Source organism: Schistocerca gregaria, unplaced genomic scaffold (assembly GCF_023897955.1).
Source record: "Schistocerca gregaria isolate iqSchGreg1 unplaced genomic scaffold, iqSchGreg1.2 ptg001026l, whole genome shotgun sequence".
Lineage (NCBI taxonomy): Eukaryota > Metazoa > Arthropoda > Insecta > Orthoptera > Acrididae > Schistocerca > Schistocerca gregaria.
Window position 1 is genome coordinate 68,246 of NW_026062374.1, and position 24,339 is coordinate 92,584.

The following is a 24,339-nucleotide window of genomic DNA, read 5'->3' on the forward strand; positions in this document are numbered from 1 at the left end:
TTATTCAACTTTTCCAGTTTTTAGCGATTTTGTACGTTTATAGAAGACTCTGGTACTCTCGTCGATACTTAAAATAGGGACATCCACTGCGCCAATTCAGTGAGTTCCGCGATCATTAAGTATTGCCTTCTTGCTGGAAGCTCAGTATTTTTTACCTATGAGAGTGCATCGATCCCTTTTGAATATAGGAATCAAGTCTGTTTGTAAAGGATACCTTCAATTGTCTGAGTACCACAGTCCCAGTGGGTGTTCAATCCGTAGTCCTCATTACACAACGACTACTCTGAATTATTGTGTACGATTTATATTTCGCAAAAGAAAATTTAAAATTTCATTTAGCTCTGCAGCATATGCATTGATTGCATCTAAATCTGTTTCCCTTTTTACGTCCTCGAATCAATTTTGTATTTTAAAACTTTGCTTGTAGATTAAATGGAAAACTATGTCAAATTAGAGAAGCTGGGCGAAGGCACTGTACGTGATAAACTGCTTCTAGTCCAATAAAAAAACGCCATTTATTAGTTTTTGAATGCAAGCTAACACTCGAATTTATCTCAATACCAAACGCAACGTCCCCTAGTACGGAGTCGTTTACAGATGTAAGTCTAATATCCTTTGATCTTCGTTTTTTCTAGTTCAATTTGAAGTCATTTTGTACATAGTTTAAGTGTAAATAGCACATGCCATTTTAGGCCTGTGTCTGACAATACAGAGGTGCACGTGCATACGCACATGCACCCTAAATTCTGGTTTATTGTTTATCTTTAATAATCCTGTAAAAGCGATAATGTCAAATTTCCGTACTACATGTTTTTTGTTTCCAACTAAATACAATTGACAAAGCAGACCGTCGCACTAAAGAGGATTCGACTGGAATTTGAAGAAGAGGGGGTTCCTTGTACCGCCATCCGTGAAATTTCGCTTTTGAAGGAACTTATTCATCCTAATATAGTCAGGTCAGTTCCAGCAAAAAATGACTGCTCTTAAAGCTTAACATCACAACACGCCGAAAATGCTCTTTTTTCATTTAATGGATTTGCTTTCATTGGTGGCGGCATTTTGAGCAAGAAGTTATTCGTTTTTCATGTAGCCACTAACCATATCAGCTGATTGAAAAATGTTTTAGGTTATATGACGTTATTCATGAGGAAAAAAAACTCACGTTAGTGTTTGAATACTGTGATCAGGACCTGAAGAAATACTTGGATGAACACGGGGGGGTGATACCCTTACAGATTATAAAGGTACTAGTTAGATAAATTTTAGCATTTAGGGCGCTCGATTGATATCCATAATTAGGACACACATGCAAAAAGTTGTAGAATTGAAGGGAAAAAGAATTGATTGATGCATTATTGACTATTTGCTTGATCGTTTATTCATTGTGGATGGCTTGGTTATACTGTAATTTCTCACCAAATCAACGAAATCGAACGTGCTTAGTATTTCTTAGCACAGCTGCTTACGGGTGTAACGTTTTGCCACGAGAGGCGCGTTTTACATCGAGACTTAAAACCGCAAAACTTGCTCATCAATAAGGTAAATGCGTATTTTTGTTGATTCTCGGATTAATTGTTTTCGTTTGATTCTTTAACCGTCTGTCTTTAAAATTCGGTGAGTTGTATTAGTCGAATTTGCAGCTCAAGTTGGCAGATTTCGGTTTGGCGAGAGCATTCGGTGTTCCCGTAAGAAGCTACTCGCACGAGGTACGAGCTTTTTGTTGATAGATTTCACTGCGAAGTTTTAGAGTAGAGGTAGAAAAATCCCTATCTCTATGGAGCTTGAATCAAGAAGTAGGCCAATATTATATACAAAATAGGTGATCGAGCCATAGATATTTTGGTCACATAGGTTGGATCGATTCGTGAATTTGGAATTAGAATCCTTGCTCGACAATCGATAGGGGGCAATATGTTTGTGTCGTGTGTGTACATTTTTTTTGTCCTTGACAAAATTTAGTTTTTCGCAGTCGGCGCCCTCTTAATCATATACGACGTCCCTCTCTATCAATTAGGTAGTTACGTTGTGGTACAGAGCACCGGATGTCTTGCTAGGATCTCGAAAATATTCGACTGCAATTGACATCTGGTCAGCAGGTTGCATTTTTGCAGAGATGGCAACCGGAAGACCCTTGTTTCCTGGGTCTAACCAGGCTGAGGAGCTTACTTTGATATTCAGGGCTCTAGGGACGCCGACCGAGGAGACATGGAATGGCGTTTCAAGTTTGCCTGATTGGCAAAAGTATAATTTTTTGAATTATCCAAAGGGAGATTTGAGAATCACCGTACCCACTCTGAATAAAGAGGGATATGATTTGCTAGACGTATGTTTCGAATTTTGCCGAGTTTAGAAGTATAGAGAGGATCTATTATAGAGTGTGTTCTTCTTAGTCTTCTGGTTGCGATGAAAGAGAGAGAGAGTTGATCCTTTTGATGAGGGCGCGCCTGCGATGTGCATCTAGAGTTACAACGTCAACATAGAGAGGATATACAGACTAAGACTATCACTCTTCTCAAAATGATATTGTTCGGTGGTGTCGATTAAAAAGGCCGCGCAGGTTAGTGCGCTCTTGCGGCGCTTGTATTCAAGATACATGTGAAGTAGTAGTACCCTGCAGAAATCTTCGGTACCAGTTGGTGCATATTCTTATCGGCTCTTTATCACCTCTCTCTCTCTAGCATCCGCCTGATACGCACTCACATTCTCGAAGCTTTGTATTAAGAGGAGAGCAATAACTCAATGTTTTTTTGTCACATCCATTGTGGATTTAACTGAAACTTGTATGGCTCATGCTGAAAGCAGCAAATGCTCCAGTACGACCCGGCGAAGAGGATTACTGCAGCAGCAGCATTGAAGCATCCCTTTTTCGATTCACTGGTGGATTTCAAGCCCAGAGAAGCAGCAACGAACGTTAGCTTGCCTGTACTAAACTAAGGTATTGTAGGTTCAAGTAGTAAATTTTAAGGGAGCGTGAAGACGCGAATGTTCGAACGCTTCAAACGCTGTGCATCGAGTGTCATGTACACAAAGTTATATACAAAGGTTTTGTCATTTAGAAATGCGGACGCAGGTTTTATGTGACTCGGTTGGTGTACTGCGCCATTGTACGGGCGTTTACACAACATTATGCGAAAGAGACAATAGGCATATAGAGTGAGTGCGTATAAAGAAAAAAAGTGTATCCATCACTTATTGTGTTGTCAAAAAAAGACGGGCAAGATTTCAGTTTTGCAGCTGCGTGAGCCATTGATTGCTCAGTGAACTGTTCGCATTACATAGAAGGCGTGGCGTTGTCTTCCTGGAAGCAGAACAAGAAATGGTTTACATTTCGAAAGGCACGTGCGGTGGAAACAACGTGGTTTAAGAGAGAGTTGAGAGGCAGTTAGCTCGCGGGCACACAAGCGATCCTGCACCGAGATATATTGTATGCAAAGGGTGTTTCTTTTGGATTTTCCTGGCATTAACTGAGAAGGGTCTAGGCGAAGTGGTGGAGAAACAGGGATGGGATGCAGCATATTTCAAGAAGATGGCGATGTTCGTGTACAAATTTATCATTTTTTTGTATGCGCCGCGGTGAGGGCAGAGTGGACAAGGGATGGCGTCTGTGAAGAGAACTGACAACAGGATGGGGGAATTGCACGTCGTGAAACGTTGTAGTTTTCAAAGTTTGTTTTTGACGGAAGACGAGATGTCAGGTGGTGTGTTGGGTGAATCAAGTGGGCAGGGTTATAACAGGCCAGATGACGGCAGAGGGGGTAGACCATCCGGTGGTCGACCTATTGGTCGGATTTCGCACGGTACGTGGTTGATGAGAGAGACGTGATAAGTTGAGTGTTGCGGTCAGGGAGCGCGCATGACAGCGGCGAGAAATGGGGCAAAAAAGAAAACAGGAGCGATGAGAACTGACGGATGTCTAAAAAAAAACATGTTTTACATACAAATATGACGCGTGTATCAGTGAGAAGCTTCACGACGTGCTGCGGAGGTGGGTGCGGATGATAGAACGTAAAGAAAGCGGATATCGGGAAATAAAGAGACGTGTTGTTCTTGAATTTGCAGTACGCAGTTTTTTCTCGAGAGAGCATAGCACGTAGATAGAGGGTGGTCGAGAGAGATGAGGGGTGTATGCGATGTACGGAGAGATAGAGTTGTGTGCATGTATGTATAGGGGTGTGCATAATTTCTGTGGCAGAGATCTCCTTTTATTTGGAGGGCGTGGAGCATGACTCTTTGTACCGCTGAATTCTGGATTCAATCTGGTTGAACATGTCGTAGTTGTTTTGAGATTCCTCGATCAGGTGCCGGATTTGGTCTTCTAAGTCTGTTTGAGAGAAGTGGTTTGGTTAATTGTCAGACTAAGGGTGAGTAAGCATACATAAAGGGTGGTGTGTAGAGGCTATGAGAGGCGTACTGGTAGCATCGACAGATCCGCCTAGCAGATTTAGGTGGAACCATATTTTTTCTAATGTTTCTAAGTAGGCTTGATGTTCTTGTACACACTTTAGAAGCTGGTGATTGAAATATTCAGCTTTTTGAAGGCTGAGTTGGAGTTGCGGCAGGTGATCTTGAGCGGGATGTGTGGAAGAGGTGGCTGCAGGTTGTTCCGAGTTTTGGGCCGTTGCTTGTGGAATGAATGAGGAAGTGGATTCACATTCTTGTTCGACTCGACCTGGTTCAAGTGGCGAGATGCGCTCGGTGGGCTCATCGAGCAACAGGTCATTAAACAGAGCTCGAGAGTTGTAGGGGGCGACGTTCATTGTATCTTTTCTGGATATGGGGACTTGTTGACTCATGACAGCGACGATGGCGTCGCAAGGAACCTTGAAGACGTATCTTTCAAGGTATTTTTGGAAGATGTCTGTTTGTTCCTTCATTTTAGTCATAAGCAGCCGCTTGAGCTTGGAAATGGCCTACAGGGTAGCGTCAAAGAACATATTAATTGAAGGGAGAGAATACAGTTGATGGATCTCGTGGAGTGCCTATGAAACGATTTAACGGGATAATTGAGAGCGGAAGCGCGCAGATTTGCTTAGATCAGAGTGTGTTGGATGGCTCTCTGGGTCGATGGCACGCACAAATAAGGAGGTGGGAAAAATATGTGAATGTTTATGTGTGATAAAAACATGGGCCATTTAATATGGCGGAGGCGCGTATAGACGCGCCGCGAGGACGTTTGACAGGGCGGGGAGATAGAATACCATATCGACTTGTTTTGCGTGGTCACGACTCAAAGGTTTTTGTTTCTCTAGGTAGCAGCGCAGGCGCGAAGACAAATCTTCGCACTCCATAGAAGTTTTATCGAACAGGTTGTCGATGAGGCGGAGCGTCCAATAGTGCGGGTCGAAGGTGAAGATGCGTGACTCGCGCGTGGCCATGGGGAGACGAAAGGGGGGACGAGGCAGTAAAACAAAAAATGGCAGATGGAAAAGATGAACGTAAAAAAAAAGTGTACGAGGAGGTTGGCGTTGAAGGTTCAGTTGTTTTGGTTTGACGGCTAGTCTGTATTGAGAAGGACGTCGAGAGGCATACAATAGGCTCGGGGTGTCTGCGAGAAAATTGGAAAGGGCGCAGAGAAGGGGAGGAAGCAGCAAGAATACAACGCATGCCAGTCACTTGCGAGTGACAAGACAGGGAGAGAAAAAGAGTGAGAAGGGGCGATGTTCGAGTATCCATGCTTGATAAAGATATGCAGTAGGTACAGCAGAAGCGGAGGACATGGCGAGGAGGGCGATTCGTGGCGACGTCGCGGACCAGAAGGGGACATGGAAAAAGAGCAGGGAGACAAGAAGGAGGGAGAGGCGAGGTGCGGTGGAGAGGTGCGGAGGTGGAGTGCAGGCATGGAGTGGTGGATTGGCACGACGCAGTCGATGAGGTTAGACATATTAAAGCTTTTTGTGGCATGGCCGTGTATATATGTGTATGCTAAAGTAGGAGACGAGTGGCTGAAGATGAGGTCGTTGAAAGACTCTGTGCTTCGAAAGCTGAGGGAGCAATTGGGCTGTGGATCGAGTTTGCCCTTGGTGGCGTTTTACATATCTATGTGGAGGAACAATCGGTATTTGTTTGTGAAGACGGCGTTGGTGAACTACGTGTTGCAAGTGGTGATGGAATGCCTGCCATCTTGGGCTTGTCGGAGGAAATTGAACTCCAAAGTGGGGTCTATAAAGATTGAGCTGAGTCACCGATTGGTGACGGGGAGGCCTTTGTCGCGGAGGTTGTTGTTGGAATACTTGAAGTGTTCTGGCTGGTATGCGCTGCTCGAGTCGCTGTGTCACTTCATCAAGAACCGCGTGTCGGTGGAGAACCAGCTAGAAGCGCGTCGCCTGATTTTGGAGAGGTTGTTGTACGCGGAGTGGTTGGAGCTCGAAAAGCTGCTTCGTCACGGAAACTTGGAAGAAAGAATTGTTCAGGACGTGGCCTCGACTTTGAAAGTGGTCAATCATTACTTGCCCTCGTTGTTTTCGAGTGTTTATACGGTGATGGGCGAGTTGGGTACACTTTGGGCGAAGAGGGGTCTCATTGACTGGGTGGCGGTGGCGTATCCGCTTTGCATTCTCACGTTCCAACACTGGTCGAAGTGGATTCGGAACGCGTGGAATTCCAAGTCTCTTCAAGAGCGGAGGGAGCAAAATCGCCAAGCTCTGAATGCCGCGATCTCTCAGGTTTTGAACGGCATCGTGGACATTCAGGCCAACAATTTGCAGTCGCACTTGTTGACTCGGTTTGACCTCATCGCTCGATTTGAGGTGTCCAGCTTGAAGACCTGGATTGCTTGGGCCATAGACGTGTTGCAGATTTGCGGTGACTTGAACATTTTCTTTTTTGTGTTTGAGCTGCTGTGTTTTCATTTTTTGATGTACCGCAGTGGATGCGATCACAGTCAACAGGCGCACATTCAGCAGCACATAGACCAAGTGGTATACGGCACCAAGAAGGCCGTCAAGTATTTCAGGAAGCTTAGTTGCATAGTCCACGCCAAGAACGACCTCGTCCAGCTTCTTCACATTCCCAACTTCATCGAGAGCTCATTTACGTACAAGTTACCCTCGCACATGAGGCTCAGTAGCGTGTGCGTGAGCAAGGACCTGACGTTTCGGTATTCGGCCGATTCCGCGAACGCCATTCATCTGGGGTGCGAGCTCTGCTTCGAGGTTGGCAAGACCTACATTATGATTGGGCAGAACGCTTCCGGAAAGTCTACGCTCGCCAAGCTGCTGACCAAGTTCATACATCCCACGCAAGGCACGATCACCTGGAACAACATTTCGTACGAGCACTTGCACCATTTGCAGCTTCGAGACTGGATTTCTTACGTGCCGCAACAGCCGCTGATGATCAACGGGACGATTCGCGAAAACATTCTTATCGGGAACTTTTGCGCGAGCGAGCAGGAGGTTATAGAGGCGGCCGAGGCCAGCGGGCTCTTGGACTTTTTGCGCTCGGTCGAAAACAAGCCGCCCGACAGGGCGCCGACCGAGGGGACAGAGACGAGCCAGGAGACGGAGGCGAGGGCGCCGACCGACACGTCGAAGGGCTGGGTGGTGGGTGCGGGTTGGAGGGAGGGGTTGTCGGAGGCGACGGCGACTGAGGGCAGCCGGGCGTCGAAAGAGGAGCGCGCCGAGGAGAAAGGCGAGGATGAAGGCGTCTTTGGTCGCGGCACAAGGGCGATGGAAAAAAATGGCGTTCAACAGCGCAACGGTGGTTCGACAGATTATGGCGGTGATGATGGGGTCGACCATCAACACCAAGTGCCTGATAACGACTGTACAGACATAGAATCCAGTAACATACGTAACTTCGTAACGGCCGGCATGAATAATGGCCCGATCGTCAATTCCACCAATGGTACCAAGGACGACTTTGACCGGCCCGCGAATGGCTTTGCGGCTTCTTCTTTTTTGGACAGCAGGGACGAATTCGCCACCGCCTTGTCCGCCGCCACCTCGATTTTTCAGCGTTCTTTTACGCGCGCAGGGGTCGCCAGTCCTCCTGAGACGCCGAACCAGGTCAGCAGCGGCGTTCGGGGAACATCTGCTCGGACTAGCTCTGCCTTCCGCCTCGTTTTAGGAGAGGCCTCGAGCCCTTTGTACAGAGGAGCCTTGGCGAGGTCCAATTCCATGCCGGAATTTCAAGGCCTCCCCCAGATCAGACACGACCGTCAGAACCAAAGGGAGCATGACACGATACAACCCTACTCTTCTTCTTCTTCCTTTTTCGGGCATTCTATGTGTTCGAACTCACTGTCCACAACCTCCTTGCTAGGCCTGTTCAACGCCTCTGTCAACCAGGACGGCCTGGTCTGCGACCAGCCTTCCTCGGAGAAGAAGAGAGAGGCGGAAAAGCTGTCGCCTTCCTACTTGGAGCAGGCGTCGTCTCTGCTGGACCAGCCCTTGGAGCAGTACTCCTCGGACTTCAACGACGGGCTCAAGCAGTCCATAGCCTTGGCGCGGGTTTTCGTGAAAAAGCAGGCGAGGTTCGTCATTTTGGACGAGGCCACCAGCCACGTCGACCCCTTCAAGTTGAGGACCATCATCTTTCCGAGACTGTTCGATTTTGTGAAGAGGCTGAACATGTGTTTGCTGGCCATCACACACAATTTGCTGGGCATACAAGAATTCGACCAGATAATCGTCCTCCACGAAGGCAAGGTGGTGTACACCGGCACGCATCAGGGTTTTGTCAACCAGAGTGTCGAGTACTTTCCAGAGTCCGAGTAGGGTGCCTTCTTCTTTGCCCACGAAAATGTACCGAAAAAGAAACCGCACAAGCCTCGAATAAAGACTCTATCGGACGCGACGTCACCGCGGCCGCCGTGCTGTAGGCAAACGGCAGTCGCCTGGCGCACATGCGGAGAGATAAGGTTTGAAGCGGAGGCGATCGACCGCGCGGTGATTTGTTTACAGCAAATGCGTATTTCCAATAGATGGTTGTTGTACGGTCCAGGTCACAAACAATCTTATTCGTTGGCGAGCTACCGCGTAGCGTTGAACGACTCTTTCAGCCCTCTCTCAAGTGCGTGTGCCCCTCAGGTGACCTGCATGATCCCCCCGGCGCTGGGCCTCCCTCCGACTGGAAGGCGCATCGAATTTGCGAAGGTTCTTACGTGGGCCGTCATCCTGGCTCCCTCGAGCTCGCGCTCAAAAAGCTGAAGCGATTTACAGTTGTTGTACGACCGACGCCCGGTATGGGCCTCGCGCGCACCTCGCAATGCATTTTTGGTCGTTGGCCACAGCGTACGCGCTCAGCAAAAGCGTTCTTCGCCGTTCAAGAGGTTCTCGGCCTCATCTCGCGGCTTGGGTTCGAATTGAACGTCAAGCACATCTTGGCATTCGCGAAGAGAGGCGCGACCGGTCGATGGCATGCGGGAGGGGATGGCGTTCCTCGTTATGTGACGTCGCTATCTATCATATTGCGAGGGCCGCAGCGTCTTTGTCCAGTTGTTTTTAGGACCGGCAGCGCTTTGCTTTTCAGGTGGTCGGAGGGACTGTCAGTATTTCGCGTGGACAGACGGCGCAGTCGAGTCGGGTTTGGCCGGCATGTGCACTTGTTCACACTGAACATCGAACTTCAGCGCTCAAAAACACATCTCGACCAAGCAGCGCTTTGGGTTTTGGACGATGGCCACGAGTCGCTCCGTTCGAAATTCAGCATTTGATGACCCACTCCTCCGCGCAGAGTGCTATCTAGAGCGCCTCCGTGCTGGTTCCAGGCTACGTATGCGGCCGCAAGAGCCCTGGCTATTATTTGCTCGTTGGTTGCAACCACCGCTAATTTTGTGTAATTGGTGTACGCGTGTGTGTCGCGTGATGTTTTGCGATGTCATTGACGGCGCGTCACCTGGTTTGGGTGCAGTGGTTCGAACGTCCTCGGCACCCGACAAATCACAGAACCGCCGGCTTCGTCAGATAGCGACTGGCTGTCTGAATTCGCGCTGATTCGCGCCCTCTATATTCAGCACCGATCTTCCCTGAATTTTGTTTTTTTTTCTGCAAGTTTTTTGACACCTGTCAGACAGGGCTACACTTCCGCAGCTAAGAGAGATGACGAAAGGGCCTGAGGATTTCTTGTGCGCGCCAGAGGCAAGACCATTCATTTGACGTCCCCGCCTAAACCCGCGCGCTCTATCGCCGCGTCGGTGGTTTTCGCGTGAGACTTCACGGTCTCCGGATCTAGCTGGGCGTGGGCGATTTTGTTTCTATGGCGTGTCTTTGGTCTGGTGCTTTCCATCGAGGCACATAAAGGGGAGACGGCCGGCAATTGGTCCGTGTGTGTGACATCACTTTCTCTCGTGCGAGGTTGTAGACGTGTCGGCTCCGTTCAGCGTATGTGCCCGTGGACAACCCGGGTGCGAATGCCGACTGCAAATTGGGGATAGTGATCGTTCACAGGAATTTGCTGCGTGTCCTAAGAGGAACTGGTCTGTGAAAGCATTTCTGCGTTCGGCAGTGGTTGTGTGAAGGTGCTGATTCGTCATTTGGTTCGGCGCAGTGCAATATAGTGTCGGGCTGTACGCGATGTCGTGATTCACACAACGCACGACTGTTTCGAAATAGCTCGCCGTGGCCACGTCGGTTAGAAGCCGTTCTGATCGCTGGCAGCTTTATGGGATACCGTAGAGCGCTTAAGGGCTCACGTTGTTCGGAACGGGTTGTGGTTTGCGTTGTATGACCGTCCAACGCCTAGTCGCCACAGGTGTCATTTTCGCGTGAGTGGTTTCCCCATGGCACGCTCAGATGACGGGTGCAAGGACTCCGAGGTCGTTTCTTGCATTCGTGTACCTAGAATGCCTTCGACGAGCTTACCCTTTACGTTCAGAGCACCTCTAGTTCCCTCCGCCACCCAGAAAAAAAAAAAAAAAAAGCATAGCAGTTGTAGACACATGAATAGTCTTGGTCGTCTATCAAATCGCCTCTGTCTCTATTTTGGAGTCAGGACTGCGAGTCCCGTACATTCTTTGAGGGCACTGCGACCCCGTTTCAGGGACAGGCTAGATATTCGTTGCTTCCCCAAACGGAGGAGAGCAGGAGTTGTACTAGAAGGCGCCTAACAAAGGCCCTCTGGCGCTCACCAAGAACCGTCTTCCAATCTGATTGGCGCAGCGGTAAGAGGTTCGTCCGTTCCTCAAGGAGCTCGTGAGATGGAGCAAGCTGTATTGGCGTTCACGGCGCAGGAAGCGGTCGACTCATAACCTCAGCGGCTTTGAGCCTGACACATTCGGGCAAGGGGTCTCCTGTCAAGCAAATTTCTCGGGCGCGCGCCAGCCTCTGCCGTTTTTCGTGTGCTGAGTTCGGAATCGGTGTGAGCAGAAAGTGATAAGTCTACAGCCTTGGAAAAGGTGACACATGGCTTTACCCAGAAGGTGTTTCGAGACGCAAACTTGACTAGAAGGGCCGTGCAATTAAGACAGTACATATTTTATAAATTGCTGACCTATGTCAGCTGCCTCTTCTTTTGTCCGCGCTTCGCTGATCACTCTGATTATCGGCTCAGTGTTCGACTTTCTAACATGTACCCAGAAGCGCGGAGCGTCTACCCTGATACCGTCTATCTCACAGATTTTGACATTCTCTCGGGTCCACTCCGCCTTGATCAACTCGATCGCCCTCGAAAAATGCGGACTTGCCTCGGGTACCTTTAACTTGACCATTTCCCACTGGGGCAAGCTCGCTTTGTATGCACTCAAAGTGGTGTTGACCAAAGTCAGCTGCATGATCACGATCGCTGCCGCGACGGGCGCATCACGACCGATGTGCAGATCAGGGAGCATGACACCTCCATTTCCCTCTCCTCCAATGATCGCGTTTTCCTTAAGCATGCGCTTGGCGACGTGGACTTCTCCCACCGGGCTCGTGTGGACGACGCAGCCGTACCTCTTGCCCAAATCGTCGATCAGTCGAGAAGTGCTGATGTTCTTCACGACGCACCCCCGCTTTCCACGGCTACCTAAAAGAAAATCAACCGAAATGCCAAGCGTATATTCTTCGCCTAGCGGGCGACCCGTCTCATCTATCAACACGCAGCGGTCGCTGTCAGGATCGATCGCAATACCGAAATCCGAGCGAGTCTCCTGCACAGCCCGACAAAGCTGGGACAAATTCGCCGCGACCGGCTCTGGTTCGTGCGCGAAGATGCCAGTCGGCTCAAAGTTCAAATATGTGGCCTCACAGCCACACGTCTCCAACAGCAGCTTCATAGCTAGCCCACCTGCGCCATTTATGGAATCAACACACACCTTGAACCTCTTCTTTGCTATGGCGGCCACGTCCATATAAGGGAGGCTCAAGATTGAATGAACATGCATATGAACTGCGTCACTTCTCTCAAATACGTGTCCTATAGGCACTTTTTGATAAACGCCTTCCAACACTTCCTGACACCTCGCCCGGCAAAACAGCACCTCGCAGAGCTCTGAATCGAGGAACAGACCGTCGCGGTCCACGAACTTCAGTCCGTTCCACTCGATGGGGTTGTGCGACGCGGTAACGATCACTCCACCAACGGCGTCTTGTTGCTTCATCACCAAAAACTGTACGGTGGGCGTGGGTACAATTCCCAAAATTTGTACCTGATATCCTTGGCACAAAAACATACCTAATAGCATTTTTTCAATGGCCAGTCCGGACACCCTCGAGTCCCTTCCAATCACCAACAGTGGTCCCACTCCGTCGGTCTGAACCTTATACCGAGACCGCTGCAACTCGCCAAACGCGCTGGCGTACCGCAAAACACTGAATGGGGTGAGGCCAGCACCTACGATCCCTCGAACTCCGCTAACGGATTCCTACTTCAGAAATCAGTCATTCGGTCGTATCGGGACACCGCGCAGACGAGCCGCGATTTGGTGCGGTTTTTGAGCTCATCTGCGCGCATCTTTGTCAAAGCGAGAACCGCCAAAGCCCCGTTTTTGAGTTTCTGTACACTTCTCACACTCGAAAGCGTACCATGAGCACCTTTTCTTGAACCTCCATCTCTCTGCAACCGCCGAAACGAATATTATGGATAAGCCGCCGAATCTGACGACAGAAAATATAAGCGCGAATATCAACTCCTTTTGAGAGAACGAATTTAAAATTTCCTGGTCATTGCAACGTCCCAAAAGAGGGCCTGATTCGCCGCGATACGCACAAAGGGTGTTCGTCGCACTCTGTATCTTCTACGCTGCACCTCATATTTTTTTTAACGATGTGCGCGTATTTTTTGCGCGTTTCGCGTTCTTCTGTCAGCGCCCGAACAAGCAGGTACCGAGTTTTTGCTGTGCCTCGCGCCAGAAGCTTCCTCTCAGACTTCGGCTCGCTTTTCGTTGAATCGCCGCTGCCCCTCTAACTTCACCTTCGAAGGTTCGTGAAAAATCGGTCCTGAGCATTTGTAAAGTGTACCAACTGTATACACACGACAGGCAATGTACACAAATTAGGCGTATTTTTCCCCCAGAGCATTTTCGCTCGAAACAGATTCTGTAGCCTTGTCGACTCCGTCCCGTTTGACTGATCGTTAGTGAATGTGTCTCTAGCAGTTCGGCTGAAGCGTCAGCATCGAGCCGTCCTGTGAGAGTGTGGCCTCATTTTTCACCCCGTCTTGAATGCGCTCATAACTATTTTTGGAGCTCGCGGGTCCTGCTGTCTTGGTTGAGGTCGGCTTTGCACGGCTTAAGTTCTGTCTTCCTTGGAAAAGGTCGTGATTGGCAGGTATTGTTAGCGTTTTGCACCTCGACGTGCTGCCGTTGCGTCTTTGGGGTGCGACTCTGTGGTGGTGTCTCGGAAGTGGTTCTAGGGTTCTTGTCCTCTTTGGTGACGCGCGCGTCGCAGTTTTTTTTTTTTTTTTTTTTGGTGAATGACCAGCGCGCCGGACGAGCTCGAGCAAGGTCTCCGGATTCGGCTGCCTTGCCCGGGTTAGCAGCAGCGATAAGAGAGAGCGCGTAGCTGTCGTGTTTGGCTAGGAGGATCCGTTGTTTTCGCTTGATCCTGAAAGGGAGTCGATCGCTCCATTCGCGCTGTGCGATATTTGGTTCGGGTTTTCGGAGGTAGGCGGTCGCGACACAGGCGCTGCGGAAGCACGGGTTCGCGTGGCCTCCGAGACGCGTTCGGTACAAAAATCACGATCGAAATGGCTCGTTCTAGGTGGCGAAGCGCTCGTCGAAGGGTCGTGCTGCTCCGACGCGGAAAACGGACGGGTACGAGGACGCGTTGGTTCGAAGAGGCGGTGGCGGGAGTCGGGAGCGAGTTTTGGAATTTGAGTGCGCTTAACGGGTAGGAGACAAAAAAAAAAACGATTGAGAAAAACACACAAAATACGACAGGGTTGTTCGTAAATTGCGCTTTCGGTTCTGGTGGGGGGACCGGGGGCGATTTGCTTCTTTCTTTCGCGCGCTGCCTTTTACGGCACACCGGTCCGAGTCGGAGGCCTCGTGCTCGAGGTCCGCGGCAGTTTTCTCCCAGCTCTCTCTGTGCTCGCGCGGCCGCTTGTCGTGGGGCGAGGTCCCTCGAAGCGGTGCTGGGGTTTGCGCTCGGCGGGGACCTCGAGGCGGGACCGCGGGAGTCGGCGCCGCTCTGTGGAGACGGGGCGAGCCGCGTTCGCTGGAGTGGAGCGAGCGGAGGGGGCGCGGTTGCGATAGACGGTGCAAAGAGCCGAGCGTTCGTGGAGAGAAGCGTTACGCAAATGCCTGAGGTGTTAAAGAAGAGTATGGGATTTTATATTTTTTTATTATGTGTATATTTTTTTTTTTCGGTTTTCAGAGTTTTGGTGCTGCAAATAGGGCGCTGGGGACACGATGTTCCCTTGGTCTTGGGCGAGGTTCCGCCGGATTCCCGGGCGGGAGTTTCGCGAGTCGGTTTGCCGCGGGGGTGCGGCCCGTTTTTTGAGAAGCACGTCTTTGATCGAGGTGCCTTTAGGTTTTTGGCGCGAGCTCGGTCGAGATTGCGGCGTTTGCGTTTGTGTGTTGCCTTACTGACTCGATGCTGGCGTCTGGCGTTTTTTTTTTTTTTTCCCGTACTGCGAACGGCGGAAACCAGCACTTGTAGGGCGGAGGGAGGGCGGCGCTGGCTCGGTGGCGTGGGGCGGAGGCGTGGAGGGCGTCTTGGAGAGTGGGTGGAGGCGGTGGTCGAGGGGGGGCGGAGAGTTTGGAGGAGCGGGGCGCCCGCGGTGGGGGCGTTGGGGGGGGAGCGGGGGTTTGACGGCGAGGGGCTACGGTGGGTCTGCGAGGAGGGGAGAGGGGGGGGTTAGGCGGAGGAGGGTGGAGGAGCTGACGAGGGAGACGGAGTTGAAGATTCGAGAGTTTGCGGTTGTTTTTTTGGAGTTCATGCAGCTGGAGGGACTTCCGATGGCGTTCCGGACGCGGAGCGAGTTTTCGGAGTGGCTTTACAGGTACAACAGGCCGTTGAGGCCGCAGGAGTACAGATTTACGGACGAGCAGTTGGAGGAGTTCCAGCAGCACGTGGTTCGGAGGATGTCGCCGTTGGCGAGGGATTTGGAGGAGTTTTCGAAGAGGAGCGTGAGGGAGTTGTTGGAGTCTCGGGAGTACGTGGAGTACTTGAGGGTGATGGTGGGGGAGCAGGCTGGGGTGGTGCGAGCAGAGTTGTTGGAGAGGTTGGAGGGGTTTGACGAGAGGATGAACGCGGGTGGGAGGAGAGAGGGGGAGTGGGTGGATTGGAGGGAGAGGAGTTTGGCGAGTTTGTACGAGGAGTGGACTGGGAAGAGGTTGGGGTACGAGTTGACGCCGTTGGAGGTGTGCGAGGCGATGCCGGAGGGGTTGGAGGGTGGGGGGGGGGTGGGAGAGGGGGAGAGGTACATGTTTGATTTTTTGACGCCAATGGAGAGTGCGTTGGACGAGGAGTATTTGAGGATGCTGGAGCCGTTGGTGGAGGGGGTGAGGAGTTGGTGCGCGACGCGAGAGGAGGGGTTGGAGGGGGGGTGGGTGCCGGCGTTGCGTAGGGAGTTGTTGCCGGCGGATTTGGTGGTGAATAGTTACGTGCAGAATTTTGCGTTGGAATTTGGGGATTGGTTGAGTGCGTACGCGATAGAGATGGGGTTTCCGGTGGAGAGGGCGAAGGAATACTTGGGTTTGCTGAGGTTGTCGCCGACGTTGTTTCACAGGATGAACACGGAGCGCGACGCGTCGGTTTTGCAGTCGATGGAGCAGGCGATGGAGGTGTTGTCGTCTCACAGGAGCGTGGAGGAGAGGATTGAGTGGTACAAGAAGTTTCAGCACGAGTTGATGGAGGTGGTGGAGCAGGTGCGAGCGCTGATAGGTGCGGAGGGCGAGAGTTACTTGCGGATGAACGAGGCGTTGATAGTGGAGAACAAGTTGAAGAAGGAGCAGGTGGAGAACGAGGCGGTGCAGAGGTTGCTCGACGTGAGTGCGATGGAGCTCGGAACGGGGGAGTTGGACAACCCGACGGAGTCGGCGCTGTTGCAGGTGTTGTTGTCGGTGGTGCGGAGCGCGCTGCGTCCGGTGGAGTTGGACAGGTTGAGGAATGTGAAGACGATGGGGGACTTGGAGGTGTGGCACGTGTGGAGGACGATGCGTCGGCGCGCGGAGAAGTGCGGCGTGGGCGGCGAGGGCGCGGAGGAGCGCGGAGGAGCGCGAGAAGAGGCGGGGGAGCGCGAGAAGGCGGAGAAGACGAGTGACGAGGAGGATTTGGAGGAGTTGGAGGACGATCCGGAGCGTGAGGAGGCAGAAGGTACGGAGAAGGAGGTTGGAGAGGGGGGAGCGAGCTACAAGGAGTTGCGGAAGCGGGTTTTGGAGTTGAAGAAGGAGAGAGAGGGGAAGGAAGAGCAGATGAGGAAGGATTTCGAAGAGATGGCGAGTTGTGGAGATTCGGGAGAGCGCGACGAGCGGTGGGCGAAAGAGCGGGGGGGAGGCGCGTGTGGAGTGGAGGAGGGGGGGGAAAGTGAGGCGATGGAGGATTTTGGGGAGTGCGTGAGCGAGCGAGATGGAGGCGGGGCAGGTGAAGGTGCGGGGAGTGAGTTTGCGGCGGACGGGGAGGAGGATTGGTGTGTAGAGGGGACACTGTGGTCGGAGTCGGAGCTGCCGGTGCAGGTTCTTCCTATGGAGCACGAGGAGATTTCCTCTTTTCAGCTGATATTCGAGCGCCGAATGGCGCAGAGGCTGATTTGCGCGAAGTTCTACAAGCTGCGTCACCTGGCCGTGGAGCTGGGTTTGGACGAGCACTACGGCGTGCTGGTGATGTACGCGAGCAACTTGCAGTTGCTCTACACGCAGCACCTCGACATTCACTTTTGGTACAGCGTGCCGCACGAAGAGAGGCATCGGGAAGTTTTGGGGCGGTATCTGGCGGACAACGTGTTGTACAGTCGGAAGCTTTATCGCCGCATGATGGTCGACGTGGCCCCGATCATGTGGGGCAGGGTGCATTACGTGCCGAGAGACAGTTTCGGCGAACTTCCGACAGGTTTGACACTTTTGGAAACGGCGAACCGCGAGGCGCCCGGAGAGGAGATCACGTCGGCGTGGACGGGGAAGCGCGTGCGCGTGTCGAACAGCGTGGTCGAGCTTCCAGACTTGAGCGCGGAGGAGCGCGGCGTGCTGGAGAAGAACGAGGTCATTTGTACGAGAAAGCGAAACCGCGCGTACGGTTTTTGGCTCGCGGTGGTCTTCGTCGTGTGCGCTTCGGCGCTGGTTTGGGTGGCGCGATACGCGTGGGGTGGGATGGCGCACGGGGACTGGGTGGAGAGGCTCATGAACCAGTCTCGCTGGACGGTGGTTCAGGCTTACCACGTTTTAGACAGAATTTCGTACGTTTTTGTCTTTTTAGGGTGTCTGCTTTTGGCGACGGGCTCCGCGTTTTTGCTACTGTTCGACAGAAAGCCCGTTTTGGCCTCCATCTCCGAGGAGGTCGAGCGAAACTCCATGCTGAGGCACGCGCTCCAAGACATTCAGCTCCAGCTGCTGAGGAGTTTGGTGGTTCGGCAGTCCGCTCCGGAGGATTCGTTCGCGGACGAGCTCGTCGCAGGCGGGGGGCAAGCGTCCGCCGCGCCCGGGGAGCCCGCGCCGCCCGCGGACCGCGCGGAGCGCAGCCGCCTTCGCCGCTTCTTGCGCGAAAAGCTCGACGAGCACCAGCGACGGGTCTACGAGCAGCAGAAGCAGGACTACCAACGCGCCGTGGACTCGCGGAGCGTCAGGGCGCCGGGGCGCCAGGCCCCCGAGACGTCCCTGCCGCTCTCTGACGCATCGGACCAGGAGAACTACGAAAGGCTTCAAGCCTACTACGAAAGACAAGGGTACCCCATATCGGACCCAATTAATTTGCAGCGCTTGAAAGTGGAGTAGAATAAATAACGTATACATATATATAACATATCTGTACGTGACATCTGATCACCGCGTTTTGCATGACGTGCGAAGCCTTGCTAAATGACGAGCCAAGAGTAACCTTCACGACGTGTACGCGACGCGTGCATACGCGTTGCTTGCCCTCCGAGACAGGCGTGTGTGCACGTGTTGCGGCCGAGAGAGGGGAGGTGGTCCTGTCTCGCGTTTCGCCCTCGAAAAACAAGCGGGCCCCGTCGGGTCCGGGTTGGCGCTGCTGCGCGGACTTCTCTCTCTCTCTCTGTGGGTCTGCGCCAGCTGCCTGCCGGCGACTGGGCGGGAGGCACTCTCGCGGGATCTCGGTGCTCCTTCCAGCGAGAGGGTCATGCGCACGTTGTACGCGAACGGCTTATTTTTGCGCAAGGCCCAGGGCTGCTGCTCGATCCAACGTCAGCGGAGGGTTTCACGGGCGCAGGGCACGGTGTCCGCTTGTCCTTCTGGGCGCGACGTCCGCTTTCGGCGAGATCGGCGCGGTTGCGCCCAGTCCCGTTGGGGCGTTGCACGCGCGAGGGGGGGTCCCCCCCTCCTTCGGAGTTTGCGCGGAGCTCGCGACGTAACACAACAAACGAGAGCCCTGCGAGCGTTTTCGTCTGCGCGCGCCGACAGGGCGTTTTCGGCGGGCTCTTCGTCCGTGGCGGGAGTCAGGGGGGCCCCCCACAGCCGGCGCGGACTGGCTTTTTTTTTTTTTTTTGTACGCCAAATCAGCGTTGTACGGAACCGTTTGCTCTTTGGATGTCTTTTTGCCGCCCCCTCCCTCGCGCCCGCGTCGAGCAGCATCCAAAGGTGAACCCGACCGGGGAGAGCGAGCTTGTCTCGAAGAGGGACTCTCGTCTTGGCCATTTCTGCGTGCTCCCTTGGAGACAGCAGAGCTTGTAGAGGACGGAGGGGCGGGCGCTTGAGCGCGCCCAGTAGCGGCGCCTCGAACTTTTTTTGAACGGGAGCTGAAGACGCGTTCGGCTCGACCCCTCGCGGCAAGACGCAATTTGTGATCGATCTCTGGGCCAAGCGCAGAAAAGCGACAAAAATAGGAGACATTTCTTTGTAAAAAAAAAAAAAATTCGGGGCGGTAGGGACAGTTGACTCAGAGCTGAGTACCGGCGCCCTTTATTTGCCGGCGAGCGAGACGGCTCGCGTAGATCCAAGCGCTGTCGAGAGAAATTCGATGATGTCGCGGGCACTTTCGCGAAAAAAATTCGGGGCTTCAGCCTCTTCTTTTGGACAATCTCCATTCGTTCGGTTCTCTCCATTTGTCGAAGAAAGGCTCGAGTCGCTCTCGCTTCTTCCTTTTTGTTATCTTGTTGGGGTCCGCCATCTTGTAGAACTTGGGGGCGAATTCCCCTAGCCACTTGGCCTCGATCACGGTAACTTCTCGCATGTATTCCTTCGTCGTCTGTACGAGCTCGTGATAGATGACCCAGTCCGGGTTCTTCTGGAAAAGGGACGACGACGGGTGAATGTACACCGGGGTCCCCTCGACGGTCGTCTTGTAGCCCTCCTGGGGGTCCTTTTTGGCCGCGTTGGCGAAGAAGCCGGAGACGATGGATTTTCGAACTTGGTTGTAATTTTTGCCGCAGGAGACGATGTCGAGTTTGTAGCGGTCCATCATGGCCAGGAGCTGTTTGCGGACTTCCTGCGCTCTCCTCATGGACCTGGCCTGGATGAAGTTTTCGTAGCACCACGGGTTGCTGAACCGCGATGCCTTCCACCCCTCGTAGACGGCCAGGAAGGTCAGGTGGTCCCCTTCCGGCTGGAAGAACTTGCTTCGCTTCTGGTCGGCTAGCTGCGCCTTGTCTTTGGGTCGGTAGAATACGTTGTGCACGCTCAGCATGGCGACGATGCTCAGCACTTCCTCGCTGCAGCCCAGCTCGACCGAGGTGAGCAGCATTTTGGCGAGCTGCGGGTCGAGTGGAAAGTCGGCCATTTTTCGCCCGAGACGAGTCAGCAGGCCCTCCTCGTCCAGCGCGCCCAGCGTGTAGAGCGTGTTCATCGCCGAGAAGAGCTGCGCCTCGGCGGGCTTGTCCATGAAGTCGAAGTTGAACAGCTCGTTGATGCCCAGCGCCTTCATCGTCAGCACTGTGTTGGCGAGGTTGGTGCGCTGGATTTCCGGAACTGGAGAATCCAGCATTTCGTTGTTGTATGCCGCCTCCGTGTAGAGTCGGTAGCACTTGCCGGGGCCGGTTCTTCCGGCGCGTCCGCTGCGCTGTTTCGCCTGCGCCTTCGAGATCGGACAGACGATCAGGGCGTCCATCCCCGTCTTGGGGTTGTAGACCTTCTGCTTCACGAACCCGGGGTCGATGACGTAGTATATGCCGTCGATGGTGACGGACGTCTCCGCGATGTTCGTCCCGATGATTACCTTTCGAGCGCCCGGGGGCGCGGGCTCGAAGATCCTGGACTGCATCTCGGAGGGCAGCGCAGAGTAGATGGGCAAGATCAGGAGTTCCGGCAGGTCCGAGCCGAGCTTTTTCATGCGTTCGTACAGGACCTGACAGGCGGTGTCGATTTCCTCTTGTCCCGTCAGGAAGACCAGGATGTCTCCCGGGGGCTCGTTGATGTGTATTTGCAGCACGGTGATCAGCGCGGCGTCGAGGTAGTCGGTCTCCGGCTCGCGAGTCCAGAGGATTTCCACCGGATAGGTGCGTCCCGGGATGGTGAAAATCGGCGAGTCCATGAAGTACTTGGAAAATTTCTCGGCATCCAACGTGGCCGAGGTCACGATCAGCTTCAGGTCCGGCCTCCTCAGGATCGCCTGTTTCATCAGCGCCATCAACACATCCGTGTGAATGCTGCGTTCGTGCGCCTCGTCCAAGATGATCGCCGAGTACTGCTTCAGGTCCGGGTCGACCAGACACTCGCGGAGCAGCATGCCGTCGGTCATGTACTTGATGCACGTTTCGGGGGAAGTCATGTCTTCGAAGCGGATGCTGTACCCCACTTTCTCGCCGAGCCTGCACCCGACCTCCTCCGACACGCGCTGCGCCACGGACGTCGCCGCGACGCGGCGGGGCTGAGTGCACCCGATGCGGCCTCGCAGCGAGTACCCGGACTCGTCCAGGTATTGGGTCAGCTGAGTCGTCTTGCCGCTGCCGGTCTCCCCGACCACGATCAGAATTCTGTTGTTCGAAATCGCCTCGAGCAACTTTTCTCGAAACGCGTACACCGGCAGAGACCGGCGCTGCTCTTGAATGCTCATGCTCGTCGTCCAACCGAGCTTGGTCGCCAATCCGAAGGTCGACCTCTTCCACTCGGGGATGTCCGCGGCGGGCTGCTTCATGAACGCGTCTATGGCCTGTCTGCTGTTCAACTCGTAGATGGGATCCTCCCTCAAGGAATAGTTGCTGTCGCGGTGCATGCTGTCAAGCAGCGCGTTGTTCTTTGCGTCTCGCATCTCGCGCCTCTCCTTCGCCAACGCGGACTGAGTCAAGGTGGCCCAATGGAGCGATCCGTGCGGATTCTTGACTATCTTCGCCGGCGACAACCGACCAGCCTGACCGACGTAGGCGCGCAAGAACATCGGTATGTCCTCGTTGAGCTCCACGTCCTGCTCGACCAAGTTCTCGTCCCTCTCCGGGTGCAGAGACACGCCGTACTCCTCGTCGTAATAAGGCTGCTCCTCGAGCTCCACCGCGCCCGTGCGCGCAAGTTGTACCCACTCAAACAAATCAGGAGAGGAAATGCGCTGCTTCGCCCGTCTAGGACCGCGATCGTCCCGAAGCAGCGCCAACGCCTTCTGCTTCTCCGCCTCGTGGTCCTGCTCCTTGTCGGCGTCTTCCAGCAGTCTAGACGCGCCCACCGGAAAGAACTCGTCCCTCAACTGCTGCATGCGATCTCGATATTGAAAATTGGGAATCGTCGGCAACAAGTCCTCGCCCGTGCGCTGGTCCACCTCCTTGATCGAAAGGCTCATCCGCTTCCCAGAATAACTCTTTACCTTGACCAAGACCCGCTGGTTGCGCTTCAAATAATCGGGAAGCGTCCTCAAGTTGTCCTGTCGAAAGTCGGAAATGTGAACCAGTCCCTCGCGGTTCCCATGAACGCCCTTGAGCACCACGAAACACCCAAAATCCTTCACGCCGCTGACGTAACCCTCGTATATCTTGTTGACAACGGGCTCCTCGCTCATGCCAGCGCACCTGTCCCTGTCCTGATACCTCCTTCTTTCGTCCTCGTAGCGACCCTGCGCGCCGGCCCGCTCTCCCCCACTCCTCAGCTCGCCCCTTCCCGCGTAGCCGTCCCTGTAGGCCTCTCTTCCGTCCCCCGCGTCGCTCCGGTACGACCCACCAGAACGACCGGCCCTCTGCTCGTCGCGCGAAAAACCGCGGCCAGAGGAGTCGCCGCCCGACCTCCGCCTAACGCGTCCAAAGTCGTCCACGTCCTCTTCCGGCCTCCTCCCAGGCGCCGCGGAGCCAGCTCGACCGTTGGACGTCGGCGAAGAATCAATTCTTCGAGAATTGCAATTTCTTAATACACAAAGAAAATGTCAGCTTCTAGGATTTTTTCGCAGTGCTCAACCGTGAGCAGGAGACTAAAACCTGTACTCTCTTTGACAAACCGAGTTGTTGAAGAGGCAGAGCCAGGTCTTTCTAACAAAAAATGGTGTTTTTTTCACGGCACAGAAGGGGTGGGTATTCCCTATGCGCTCGTGTTTTCTCTACTTACTTATCCTGCCCAGAATCTCCCCCGTTGGCTGTATCTGGCTCTATCTTGACATCTCTTGTCATGCTGTCGCTCGCACGCGGGGCTTCCGATGCACTCGTCGGCGGCTTTTTGAAGCGCATCTTAGAGATTAATTTGTAAAGAGTGGCTGTAAACTGGTCGGTAAAGTCGGCGCCGGTGTCTTTGATGGCCTGACTGAAATCGTCAAACTTTGGGTGCTTGTCCGCGAGGTCAATGATGAATTCGGCGACCAGTTCCTCGCCCATGCCAATGTTGTTGTTTAACTCTTTCATAATTTTTTGGACCAGGGAAAAATGCTGAAATTTGGCGAGGTCCTCCATCTGGTTCGGAAACGAACTCTCTAATGCGTTCGATGCGTTAGCCGGATGGGGGCTGCTGCTTGACGCGAGCTGGCCAAAGGAGTTTATATTAAAATGACGAATAAATCGATTAAAAAAAAAGTGAAGTTACAATGGCTTCGCGCGGCTTTGAAATCACACCTAGGACTCGCTGAGCGTCAGACCCTTTACTATCGAGTGTCGGTGTGCTCGTGAAATGGCCGCAGAACATCTCAAAGTGCGCGCCAGGTCCACCTTTTTTTTTTTGCAAGAGCAGAATGTTGCCGCTTAGGCAGTTTTCTTCGGCGTTGAGAAACCCCTTGCCCTCTACGAGTGAAAATAGGCGCAGCTGCGGCGCGGTGCGGTGCGCGGCGAAGGTTGCGCGGTCTCGACGCAATTGTGCTTTACGTGCGTAGGCAGGCCGGGTGTACCGTACACGTGTATAGGACATATGTAGGCGCTTTTTTGATCTGAGCTTATATGGCGGTTGCATTGAGTCCATAGGGAGCTCTTTTACGCGCGAAATTTTTGCCGTTTGTGACGCGAAGATGGGTCCATTGGTGAGCGCGATGCGTCCCGGAAGTACATTTAGGAGTCATTACCGACGTTAGTCTTTTTGGTGGCGGCGTTGGGAACGAGATCGGTACGCCGCATCGGCCGAGATTTGGGGAACAGGACTGCATTGCTCGGAGCGTCTCCGTGGGGAGAGCAGCTTCTGCTGATTTTGGGTTATGGTTTGAGACGTTCACGAGATACACGCGCTGCAGAAGCGGAGACTTTTTTCGAAAGGAAGGCTCAAGTGCGCATCATTCGAAGCTTGCATGTGATCGTCCCCGTACATGGTTTCTGTGCTCGGTGGATGCTTCATCACGGAGGGATAGGTGAGGCGGCGCCACTCTTCGCGCCATGGTGTTAAGAGAACGCGTTTCTTTACTGCTGGCGTTTTTTTTCCAGTGTATCGAGGAAGTCGAAGGCTCCTTCGAATCAAAGAGCAACGAGTACAAGAGCTGCTCACAGAGT

The 24,339-nt window shown here is 53.2% G+C and overlaps 5 protein-coding genes and 1 long non-coding RNA gene across 7 annotated transcripts; 2 read left to right on the forward strand and 4 right to left on the reverse strand.

Moving 5' to 3' along the window:
- Nucleotides 1-275: 275 nt before the first annotated feature.
- LOC126327209 (cyclin-dependent kinase 5 homolog) lies at nt 276-3,015 on the forward strand. 2 transcript variants are annotated; one of them, XM_049995866.1, is made up of 9 exons: nt 276-295; nt 428-474; nt 581-608; nt 833-956; nt 1,127-1,244; nt 1,444-1,539; nt 1,629-1,706; nt 2,015-2,323; nt 2,803-3,015. In XM_049995866.1, the coding sequence occupies exons 2-9, from the start codon at nt 433-435 to the stop codon at nt 2,932-2,934; spliced, it is 927 nt and encodes a 308-aa protein (XP_049851823.1). In that variant the 5' UTR covers nt 276-295; nt 428-432; the 3' UTR covers nt 2,935-3,015. The 2 variants fall into 2 exon arrangements, with proteins under 2 accessions (XP_049851823.1, XP_049851822.1); XM_049995865.1 differs by lacking the exon at nt 276-295 and having other exon boundaries at nt 363-474.
- Nucleotides 3,016-3,477: 462 nt separating this feature from the next.
- LOC126327211 (uncharacterized) lies at nt 3,478-4,046 on the forward strand. Its single transcript, XR_007561055.1, has 3 exons — nt 3,478-3,561; nt 3,658-3,797; nt 3,959-4,046. It is a non-coding gene; the product is annotated as an uncharacterized LOC126327211 (long non-coding RNA).
- A 156-nt stretch (nt 4,047-4,202) lies between these two features.
- On the reverse strand, nt 4,203-4,885 carry LOC126327210 (uncharacterized). The gene is made up of 2 exons (XM_049995867.1): nt 4,412-4,885; nt 4,203-4,321 (listed from the first exon to the last, which is right to left on the reverse strand). The coding sequence occupies exons 1-2, from the start codon at nt 4,881-4,883 to the stop codon at nt 4,203-4,205; spliced, it is 591 nt and encodes a 196-aa protein (XP_049851824.1). The 5' UTR covers nt 4,884-4,885.
- A 5,982-nt stretch (nt 4,886-10,867) lies between these two features.
- LOC126327196 (phosphoglucosamine mutase-like) lies at nt 10,868-12,991 on the reverse strand. Its single transcript, XM_049995849.1, has 2 exons — nt 12,942-12,991; nt 10,868-12,781 (listed from the first exon to the last, which is right to left on the reverse strand). The coding sequence occupies exons 1-2, from the start codon at nt 12,966-12,968 to the stop codon at nt 11,399-11,401; spliced, it is 1,410 nt and encodes a 469-aa protein (XP_049851806.1). The 5' UTR covers nt 12,969-12,991; the 3' UTR covers nt 10,868-11,398.
- Nucleotides 12,992-19,365: 6,374 nt separating this feature from the next.
- On the reverse strand, nt 19,366-22,461 carry LOC126327194 (ATP-dependent RNA helicase dhx8-like). The gene has a single exon (XM_049995847.1). The coding sequence runs from the start codon at nt 22,446-22,448 to the stop codon at nt 19,527-19,529; it is 2,922 nt and encodes a 973-aa protein (XP_049851804.1). The 5' UTR covers nt 22,449-22,461; the 3' UTR covers nt 19,366-19,526.
- A 519-nt stretch (nt 22,462-22,980) lies between these two features.
- On the reverse strand, nt 22,981-23,322 carry LOC126327181 (ATP-dependent RNA helicase DHX8-like). The gene has a single exon (XM_049995832.1). It carries the CDS (start codon nt 23,320-23,322, stop codon nt 22,981-22,983), a length of 342 nt encoding a protein of 113 aa, XP_049851789.1.
- Nucleotides 23,323-24,339: the final 1,017 nt, after the last annotated feature.

Coding starts and splice junctions, on each gene's coding strand:
- LOC126327181 (XM_049995832.1), bottom strand. CDS start 23,322: ATGGAGGACCTCGCCAAATTTCAGCATTTTTCCCTGGTCCAAAAAATT.
- LOC126327194 (XM_049995847.1), bottom strand. CDS start 22,448: ATGAGCGAGGAGCCCGTTGTCAACAAGATATACGAGGGTTACGTCAGC.
- LOC126327210 (XM_049995867.1), bottom strand. CDS start 4,883: ATGACTAAAATGAAGGAACAAACAGACATCTTCCAAAAATACCTTGAA. Junction 4,322..4,411: donor CGGATCTGTCGATGCTACCA/GTACGCCTCTCA, acceptor TCTCTCAAACAG/ACTTAGAAGACCAAATCCGG.
- LOC126327209 (XM_049995866.1), top strand. CDS start 433: ATGGAAAACTATGTCAAATTAGAGAAGCTGGGCGAAGGCACT. Junction 1,245..1,443: donor TACCCTTACAGATTATAAAG/GTACTAGTTAGA, acceptor GAACGTGCTTAG/TATTTCTTAGCACAGCTGCT. Junction 1,707..2,014: donor TAAGAAGCTACTCGCACGAG/GTACGAGCTTTT, acceptor TCTATCAATTAG/GTAGTTACGTTGTGGTACAG.
- LOC126327196 (XM_049995849.1), bottom strand. CDS start 12,968: ATGGAGGTTCAAGAAAAGGTGCTCATG. Junction 12,782..12,941: donor TTCAAGAAAAGGTGCTCATG/GTACGCTTTCGA, acceptor TTTCTGAAGTAG/GAATCCGTTAGCGGAGTTCG.